Source organism: Strix uralensis, chromosome 11 (genome assembly GCF_047716275.1).
Source record: "Strix uralensis isolate ZFMK-TIS-50842 chromosome 11, bStrUra1, whole genome shotgun sequence".
NCBI classification, from domain to species: Eukaryota; Metazoa; Chordata; class Aves; order Strigiformes; family Strigidae; genus Strix; species Strix uralensis.
This window is the reverse complement of record NC_133982.1, coordinates 5,843,206-5,853,290: the sequence shown is the minus strand read 5'-3', so window position 1 is coordinate 5,853,290 and position 10,085 is coordinate 5,843,206. Positions and strand designations below refer to the sequence as shown.

At 43.3% G+C, this 10,085-nt stretch overlaps 1 protein-coding gene across 1 annotated transcript; it reads right to left on the bottom strand.

Annotated features, from left to right (window-relative positions):
- Positions 1-42: 42 nt before the first annotated feature.
- On the bottom strand, positions 43-8,846 carry CHRNA3 (cholinergic receptor nicotinic alpha 3 subunit). Its single transcript, XM_074880514.1, has 6 exons — positions 8,735-8,846; positions 6,631-6,770; positions 6,509-6,553; positions 4,961-5,070; positions 2,720-3,731; positions 43-1,245 (listed from the first exon to the last, which is right to left on the bottom strand). Exons 1-6 carry the CDS (start codon positions 8,787-8,789, stop codon positions 1,117-1,119), a joined length of 1,491 nt encoding a protein of 496 aa, XP_074736615.1. The 5' UTR covers positions 8,790-8,846; the 3' UTR covers positions 43-1,116.
- Between the last annotated feature and the right edge of the window lie 1,239 nt (positions 8,847-10,085).

Genomic DNA, 10,085 nt, shown 5'->3' with positions numbered 1-10,085 from the left:
CTAGGCTTTTGTCACTAGGTCAAAATAAATGGAAAAAAGACACAGTTTTCAACAGCTTCTCTTTATTTTCACAAATGTTACATCACTTGATACACTGTATTTCCAAAAGTTTCGTACAGAGAGAACAGTTCATATTTTTACAAAATATTTTCTCATTACAGTATTTTGTTGCTGTTTATTCATGCTTTTAAATTATCTGCAGTCACTGATTTTTTAAAAAACAAGTACACCTAAGAAGCTATTTTAGCATACTTTACAGGACTATTTTGTATCCACTTGCCTTCTCTTGTCATAAAACACTTCATTCTAACAGGATGCTTCTGTATCCAAACTACCCTATAAAAGTATTTTGATCCTTTGCATAACGTGCAGAGTGCATCTTAGTGGGTGTTTTACTTGTACACAGTTTTAAACATTATTAGGTTTGAATAGCTTGTTTTGACTGGCAGTCTTCTCATACATTGAAATATGGGGATGCACAGAGTTCACATTATGGCTGCTTTATTACCATCATCTATTATTTACCTGTTTGTTTTCCTTTTGTTATAAACCTGCCCGTGGTCCTTTCTTCCCACTGCTGGAGTCAGTTTATACACCAGGTGGCAATGTCTGCATTTAGCAATTTGCCATGTATGCTTCCTAACCTGTTTTGTCCTCATGAGGGCATTCATTGAACTCAGTATGAACTTATTCCCAGAAGATCCTGTCATGGTCTGAAGAGACTTGGCACTAGACTCATGGAAACAAGTCTAGTAGCCCAAAGTATTAAACCTGTCTTGACTTTCCGCATATTCACGTAACTTTTCAGTCTCTTTATCAACCCCTTCTTAAACCGTTCCTATAAAATTTAAGGTACTACCTACATCGTTTCCAGTAATTGCAAAAAATAGCTGTCAAATGTAGCTCATATTACTTTATTACTTTAAGATTAGCTGTCATAAAGGTTTTTTTCTACATTTTTCACATTTTTAACAAAGCTTTCTTGGTCAAGCAAAGTTGAGGCTGAGAGAGATCCTTATTCTACTACATATAGAAGAGACATCAGGTCTTTTGGGGTGGGGGAGCAGAGTTGGTTGGCAAAAGTTTTATTTGATTTTACAACATACTATTTAATCTTTATGTTTCATCTCCAGCCATCAAAGGTTGTAAAAACAACCCTGCTGTTCCTAGAATACATACCAGGATGAAAACCCACAGAAAAATACGATCGATTACCATGGCAACATATTTCCAGTCATCCTGAATCTGAAAAAAAAAAAAAAAATTTGAATAGCAAGTAAGCATGTTTATTAGATGAATAACTTGCATTAGCAATTAGTACCATTTTATATAGGAAGCACAGATTTTTTCCATATGTAGATGTCTTTCATATATGCAGAACTTGTGTATCTCTGTTTTCATTGACGAATGAATTCGTCTTGAAGAAGCTTCATTTGAATATGCTATTTGTGGCAAAGCCAAAGCTGCTACTTCAAATACAAAAAGTTGTTCACCAAGACAGTGGACTTCATGAGAGATAACTTCTCTTCTGTATGCCAAAAATGAAAGTGAAAACTTTACATTCTTAGGTAAGGTTTGTCCAGAAAACTTCACTGAAACAGGCTGCTTCTACTGGTCTTTAGGCAACATGTAAGAAGACAAAGGGTAATTGGTATATAATTATTTGGTGCGTTTCTTACGTAGTACTGAAATTTGATTTTCTCATGCATGATGTGAAATTAATCTCCTTACCTTCCATATAGAGAGGGAACCAAGTTTCCAAAAAACAGATTTTTCTGATTTTTTTTCACAGTGGGCATTATAACAAGAATGACACTGAAGTATTACTTATGATATATATTAACAGTAACTACATTAGGTGATCATTTTGGTTACTCCTGAGATCATAAATTTTTTCTTCATTTTTCTTCAGGAAGGCCAATAAATTAGGAATACATCTGGTTTTGAAATTTTGTGCTTTTCAGCTTAGAACTTGTTTGTTAAGTCAGACAAAAAATCCCCAACAAACCAGCCCCACCTTTTCTATACCAAGTAATTCTAAATAAAGTTCTGGTTTCAGCGTGAACAAAATAACTTCACTCGAACTTTAAGTGCCATACAGCAGAGGATTTAAATTCATTGATGATTGTGGTGATGTGGCTACTGCTCTTAGTATGTTTGAGGAACTTGATAAAAAGGAAACTTTAAATCTTTTTTTATTGCCTCAAGATGCAGTTTTATGAAAGATGATGGTCCCCATCTTGCAGCAGTTGTCTCATTTAGCTACAGCACTTTTCAGCAGCAGAATAAGCTACATCATCACTGTGAAGGACACTCATTCTTACATTGTTATTGACGGTAAGCTGTGGGAGGGAGAATATAACTTTCTAAAGGCCATAGAGTCAACAAATTCCACTATTAAGATTATAACTTGGAAAATCCTCACTCCAAATCTTGCAGGATGGATACTCAAGTATGTTTCCCTAGCAGTGGTTACCTTAACATGCTTCACTCAGTATACGTGTTGTCAATAAAGAGAATGTTGTACAACAGAACTGCTCCCCAAAATTACCTACATGCAAAATTGCACATGTTTGTAATAGAGCTGGGGTAATTTATTTGTATAAAATAATGGTCAGTGTTGTCCTTTTGGGGTTTTTTTTGAGATCTCTTTTTCTTACAAAACACACTAATGGCAAATGGTGTCTGCTGTTTGAGTAATAGTAAAATATATTCTTACCTCTTTTGCTTCATTCTGCATTTTCATATTTTCTGCAATGTATTTAACATTTTCAATAGCATCTCTCATCTCTGGTGACAGAACTGAAAATGAAAACAGAGGATCTACAGACTCGGAGCTTGAACTTCTTGTGAGATTGCCACTGAAATCCGAGAGCTTCATTCGTTGATACTGACAGCAGCTGCATGCCATATCTTGACATACAAAGCCCTCTTTGCAGCATTTGGTTTCAGAACTGTTGAAGCAATTTAAGTTTGAGAACTCAGAAGTGACAAATGGTTTTGGCTTCTGATTATTCTCTTCATCATTGGCAGGCCTTGTCATAAACATGATCCTGGGAAGTAAGTTCAAGAAAATGGTTCTCACCCACACAGGCATTGTGTGTGTCTTGGGTGTTCTGTAGTGCACGTTAAGTACAAATACTGTAATGACAATAGATAGAGTTACAAATATCATGGTGAAAAGGAGGTATTCCCCAATAAGTGGAATTACCAGAGAAGTAGAAGGTATGGTTTCTGTGATAACAAGAAGGAACACTGTTAAAGATAGAAGGACTGATATGCAGAGTGTCACCTTCTCACCACAGTCTGAAGGCAAATAGAAAACCAACACTGTCAGAAAAGAAATCAGCAGACATGGAATAATCATATTGATAGTGTAAAATAAAGGTAAACGCCTAATGTAAAGAGAATAGGTGATGTCTGGATATATCTCTTCACAGCAGTTGTATTTGATGTCATGTTTATACCCAGGAGCTTTAATAATAGCCCATTCTCCGCTCTCCCAGTAATCTTTCAGGTTCATTGTAGAGCCAATTAAAACTAAGTCAATTTTGGCTTTATCATAAGACCAGGAACCAAACTTCATGGTGCAGTTCTGATAGTCAAATGGGAAGTAGGTTACATCTATTTTACATGAGCTTTTAAATATAGCCGGAGGTATCCAGGTCACATCACCCGTGTATTTTAATAGGGCCTTTGTCTTGTCATCAACCTGGAAATCCCCAACTGCACTGTAAGGCAAATAAAAATAACAAAAATTAGAATGCAACTACTCCAGGTAGTTTCATACATTCAGATCATATACATTAACTCTTTAATCTGTTTTGGAAAAGTCAGCAATTACCTGTTGACAGGGAGCTGACTTGCATGTGCAGGACTAAGTCAGTGGCCATCATAAATTTGCGTAGTTAAACTAAAATAAACAGCTGTACGAATTTACCATGGAGGGTTTGAAAGGAAATATTCTCCCTTATAATAACATGGCTCAGGACAATCAATATTCAAAACAGCAAATAGGAGATTGCAAATGGCAGTCCGACTAGATGATCATCTTAGGTCCCTTCCAACTGAACTATTTTATTCTATTCTGTTCCAGATCAAGCACATCAGAACCCAAGGGCTGATAAGACGATACCTGTAGTACTGCTATTTCCACCTCTTCTGCAGCCAGCGCAGGCAGTAACTATGGAAAGAGGGATTGGGGTTGGGGAGCATCTTTGCATAAGGAGTGTATTTGGTGCGGATTTTTTTAAGTCCCACATTGCTATACTGATCACATGGATCTTATATGATCCATGCGACAATTTCAGTTGTTGATATGAAAAAGTAAAACTAAAAAGATAATTTAAAGGCCACAGTTAGAAAAGGAGCATCATCACTGTTGTTCCATGGACCTGTTTTGGATCTGTGTAGCTAAGTCCAGTTCTCTGAGAACTGCTTCCCGACATAGCAGAGGGATCCATTTAGTTATGGTTTGGCTCCTCACAGTCTCAGAAACTGATAACGCAAAGTAAACTTTACCTGTGGCTTTTATATGTCAACACTGTTATTGTAAAGCTGTCAAATTGAGTTGAACAGCTAAAGAGCTAGAATTTGCAGGCTTTTTCAGTTAAAGGTCTGACTCAGACAAGAACTCTCTAAGGGAATTTGTTGCCACCTCCCTTGTAGACAGTGATAAAAATAATAGTAAAAGTGGGGGCTTGTGAAGGGGAAAAGCAAAGTACACGTTGGTGTGCCCACTTGCAGCTCCAGGTTAGGAGCTGGCTCCTGCCCAGTGATGCTGATGTAGATGGCATGGGGGTGAGTACAGCAGTAGGGAGGGCTGGGACACAGGTTTGTTCAAAAGCAGGCTTTTTCAGTTCGTTCAGTGAAGCTGCTCCTGATTTTTTTTTTTTTTTTAAACTAGTAATATCACCCCACTTCTTCCTGAATTAAGATGATAAATAGGCAAGAGTCTTACTTGTTATATAAAACAATATCTGGCTTCCAGATCTGGCCAGATGGTACTCGGATGAATTCAGCACCTCCGTAGTCCGCTGGATTCCACCGAAGCTTGTAATCATTCCAGATCTAATTATGGAAGAAATGAGTCTATTTTAGGTTTGTGAAGAAATAGAAATTCAATGGACTAGACTCAAACCAAGTGCTGTCATATCACTTCTAGGATGGTTTTATTTCGGATACTACAATGATTAGATGTTTCCTTAACAAACATATATGTCTGGTGTTTGTTCATATGGTGACTGTGGGTCAGTCTCTTGGTCTAGATGTGACTTGGACAGGTGTGACACTGTGTCCCAGGAATGTCCACTCAGTAGTGGAAACAAGGTGAAAGAATAAGACAGTCTCTCGCCAGAGAGTGCAGGACTTGAATAATGACTTAGGTCTCAAAAAGCCAGGTATCTGTGAGATGGTGAAAACAAGTTCATAGGAGGCTCTGGTGCTAGGTGTGAGCACTGAGTGAAGGACCCTGGTAGAGGGGTTAGAAGGAGCTGCAGGGTGTCATTGCTCAGTAACAGTCCTGTTCATTAGGGCTCCTAAAACCCCAGTTTAACAAAGCTGAATAGTAAGCTGAAGCTGGGAATTAAATTGGTTATCAAGCTGACTGCAACAGTGAGTAACTGCATTTTTAACCCATAAAGGCCCCTTCAAGTGAAGTCAACATTTTTAGTTTGTTCTCACTCTTGGGAAGCTGAACAGCACCAAGCGATGCTGTGGGGGACCTCCGTGCTGAGGTGCTTCCTCTGCATCGGTGTCTGCCAAGGCAGCGTGTCTGGGAGTCTTCAGAGCAAAAATACCGTGTTTAGGGGCTCCGTGGAGTGCAGGAGGGTGAGGGCTGCAGCTGACGCCTCACAACCTGCGTTTAACAGCTGCGCGCCGGGCCAGGCCCCTGTTTCAATGCTGCAGCACCCAGAGTCCGTCAGACAGAAAGGTGGAGGGGTTGGTGGCCACGGCGGCGTTGTCTTGGCCGGGCAGTTGAGGAGGGGGGAGGGCCGGCGCCCGGCCCAAGCCCTGCCGTCCCCGCCGGCCGGGGGCAACCCGAGCGTGCGGCGGGGGCGCGTAAGGCAGCATTTGCCGCGCGGTGTTGACGTCGGCGCCCGCGGCGGGAGGCGGCCCTCAGCGCCCCGCGGCCCCCGGCGCTCCGCGGCCGCCGCGCGCCGCTAGGGGGCAGCAGCGCGGCGCTGAGAGCGACGCGGCGGCGTTGCCGCCGGAGCGCGGCGCTGGGGCGATCGCTGCCGGGGGCGGCCGTTGCTGCCAACCCCGGGCGCCGGTGGGGGCCTCGGCTGTGCCCGCGATGCCTCTAGGTTGCGGCGTTGCCCCGAGGGAGGGGGGCCTGGCGAGCCCGGTGCTCCCGGGAGCCCGCAGACGCCTCGCTGGGCGGACGGCTCTTCCCGCCCTTAGCGCCGGCCGTGAGGGCCGGGGTCCCCCTGCGCGGAGTGGGAAGCACCTCCCGCGCTGGCGAGGAGGTGAGTGGGTGCCGTCTGGGCTGTCAGCGAGCCCTACTTACGTGCTTCAGCCACAAGTTGGTTTCCATTATCTGGTTGACTTCATCCTGGAAAAGAGAGGTGTGTTGGGGGCGGCGTCGGCCCTCCCGTCGCCCGCGGGCGCCCCGGCGGGGCGGGTACTCACCACCTTCACCAGCTGGGACATGGACACCTCGAACTGGATGATGACGGGGTCCGAGACGTTCTTGACGGGACGGACGAACTGGTTGTAGCTCTCGAAGAGGGCCGAGTAGAGCCGGTGCTCGGCCTCGGAGCCGCCGCAGCCTGCGGAGGGCACGGCGGGGTGAGGGGCCGCGGGGCAGGCGCAGCCTCCGAGGCAGCAGCCCCCCGTGGGGGGAGGCTCGGCCGGAGTGGGGGCAGTGCCGCTTTTGGTAGCTGTCCTGCTGTGTATTAACTGCTTAGCGTCCGTGTGAGGCGTGGGGAAAGGCCAAGCCTCGCCTAAGTGGGTAGTAGTGTGTCATGATTGGCATTCGCTTAGGCTGGGAGAAGAAAAGCAATGAAAGGCAATGCTATGACAGAGTTTTTCTCATATACATCTCTGCAAAGGGGTTAAAAAATAGTTTCAGCGAGTTACTGAAGAACCGGAGGTGCAAAAGCACTTTCCCCTCACAGGCCTAGTCCCCTAGACCTGCTGAAGCTGCAGGGGGGTGGAGCAGAGGAAGGGGAAAGCCTAGCCCAACAGACCAGGACGCTTGTAAGCTGTCAGAGCGTTTTGCAATAGGAGGATAACCTGGAAATGAGAACTCTGCTTTCTAGCCTGAGTCACAGGTGCGTGACTATAGTGATGATAACAGCCTGCTCGTTAAAGTATGAAAAAAAGGATTAAAAATTGATTAACCATTATATTCAAAGACTTTTCAGCACATTTAAAAAAATGTGTTAATGACCCATTCATTAGTCTAAGTAATTTCTATTCATAATATATTCCTATTGCACATTTTGCTGTTCATGGTGCCCTGTGGCCAACAGAAAAGCTGCAAACTGAAATTCTTAAACAAGCCCTTTCAACTGTTGGGGATGAGGTGCGAGAGCCTCTATTTCACACTACCTTTTTATTCTAGGAGCTAGCTAGGCAATAACCCTCCTGACAGCTCGACACTATTTAAAAGCCAATGGCCTTTTATTTTTAGGGGACTCTCTCTTAAACTCTCTTCTGGATGACATGTCCTCAAGCACTCCAACTGAAAAACAAAAAAGGCCTGTTTTGTCATTTATGGATGGCACTGTGAATTTGGCAAAGGCACAGAACTGAAGTCTGTTGAACGTACTCTACAGTTCCTTTGAAACACGAATATGAATCTACAGATATTTGCAAGGACGTGTGTGTTGCCAGAGTTGTTTTTCAGTAGAGAAAGGGATGGGAGGCAGAGGGATCTGCAGGTGACTGGTCTGTAGTGTTTCACAAAGCGGGTCTTACTTCCCGATCTTTGTAAGAGCTCCCCTCTCCCTAAGACAAGAGGGTCCCCCTCATGTGAAACTGTATTCAGCTAAAAGTGCTTCCCACCCCCTTTTTTTCCCCTCTTCTCTTGTTCACTTGGAGGGCGATTTTATTTTCATATTAGTGAAATCAATCAAGTCAACTTGCTAACTAAAAAATGAACACATTTCTTTCACACTTTTTAACTGTTAGCATTGCCTTTATTGATATCTCATATCTCTCAGATCAAGATTTCCTGGAATAAGTACTCCCAAATATTTTAGGTAAATAATTTTAAAGCTAGATCTTACTATAGTCAATACGAAATTGGCAGCCTTTTTACATGTCACCAGTACTCTAATTAAATCTAGCATTCACTGTACCTAGAGAAGTGCATTAATGTTTTTTTCTTAAATTTAAGTGTTTTGGTGCTTTCCATATCTGCAGAGAGAAGGTGCACTGTTTGCAGCACGTATTTAAAGCCATTTAATATAGTCACTTTCTTGTGATCTTCTCTACAATATGTAAAACCAAGCCTTTACATGTAAGGTGATTTCTCTTCTTAATGTTAAAATGGCTTTGTGTGTCCTGTTTGGCATCTTGAATTGGGGCTACTTGACTGCTTTACAAGGAGAAATTAAAAAAAACCCAAAACAACAACAAACTATGTAACAAAAAGAGCTGTGCATTTATCCTTTAGATTGGAGCACTTCAGCACTTCTTAAAAATGATTTACACCAAAGCCATCTCCTGTTCACCTTTTCAAACCCCCCTTCACCAACAAAGAATAAACAAATTAAGGATCACTCACCTTGACAGAGAAAGCAAACAGCGGCAGTTAAAAGGAGAGCGTGCGTGCTGTCCATGGTGTTATGAATTACTGCCTGTCGACAGAGGCTGTTGAAGATGAGCTTAGCTGCCAGGATTGTATGAGCATAGGAAGTACAGAGAGCTCCGCTTCTCTGATGCGTGAAACGCCTGGAAGCAGCAGACAGCAGGACCCTGAACACAGTTCTGCGCAGTGAGCTCCCATTAGGTTTGCTGTGCTGCCCCCTTTCTAGCTACCCAGGCTGTCAGAGCATTGGAAACAGCAAATAATTTGCAGGCAAAACAGATGTTATTGTAGGCAAAGAGCAGTCTTCTGGCAAGGGTAATAGGCAAGAGTCCTTCAACTGGTGCATAAATGAACCTGGTAATCTGACAATGCTAAAGATTTTTCCAGTCAGCTACTATATAGGATCCTTTTCTATCAGAAGCTCAGGCCAATCTACTAGGAGAAGTTTAATTAATAAAAATCTTATAACTGAATTGTGCTGAAATGGATATTGACATTAGGGATGCCTGATTTAGAGTGAACTGAGATCACGGGACTGAATTTCCAATTATGCTGTTAGCGTTGAGGTTTTTTTCCTGCCTGTGTCTCATCTTGTAAACGCATGTGCTAGGTGCTTGTGTGTAAAAACGATGTGCTATTCCCAGAAGTGATTAAAGGAGTGTACAACTGTTGTCAGGATCTAAGCCCAAGCTGATGTACATTGAATTGGAGACCAAACTTGACCAAACTCTTGGGAATAACCGTCTTTGGACCGTTCCCGGTTTCATGCATTAGAAAGGTGAAATTTGGGAAGGGGAGTAAGAGCATAGGATGCCAGCTTGATCCCACAAAACCTTATTGTTCAGGGGGAAGGAGATGGGGGACAATGGAGAGTTGTGTTTGAAGCTCAATCATAAAATCGTGATTTGCATAGTGGCTTATTCCCCAGGTGCCCATCAGCTTTCTTGTTAACTTGTATGTTACTTTTTCCCCCCCTTGAATGACCAGGTGATGCAAGGCACATGCACACATCTGGGCAGTCTGTGCGGAGAGAGGAGGGGGAGTGAAAAATGTGGGATTCCAACCTCAGTTTTGGAAATGACAAGACGGAGGCCCCGTGGGACAGGAGGCTGCACCCAGTAGGTGTTTCCCACCCTGCCGTTAGGGAAGGATAAACGATGACCCCATTTGGCACTGTGTTAAGAGATAGCACTGGGAGAAAGAGCACCAGGCTGGGTTCAGCTCAGCTGCTCTTGGCACAGAGCTTGTTTATCCTCTTTACCCTATCTCTCAGAGCATCATTCACTCCATCCCCAGACACATGCTCTTATGATAATTTCTGTAATTC

Coding starts and splice junctions, on each gene's coding strand:
- CHRNA3 (XM_074880514.1), bottom strand. CDS start 8,789: ATGGACAGCACGCACGCTCTCCTTTTAACTGCCGCTGTTTGCTTTCTC. Junction 6,554..6,630: donor TGTCCCAGCTGGTGAAGGTG/GTGAGTACCCGC, acceptor TCTCTTTTCCAG/GATGAAGTCAACCAGATAAT. Junction 1,246..2,719: donor TGCAGAATGAAGCAAAAGAG/GTAAGAATATAT, acceptor TTTTTTTTTCAG/ATTCAGGATGACTGGAAATA.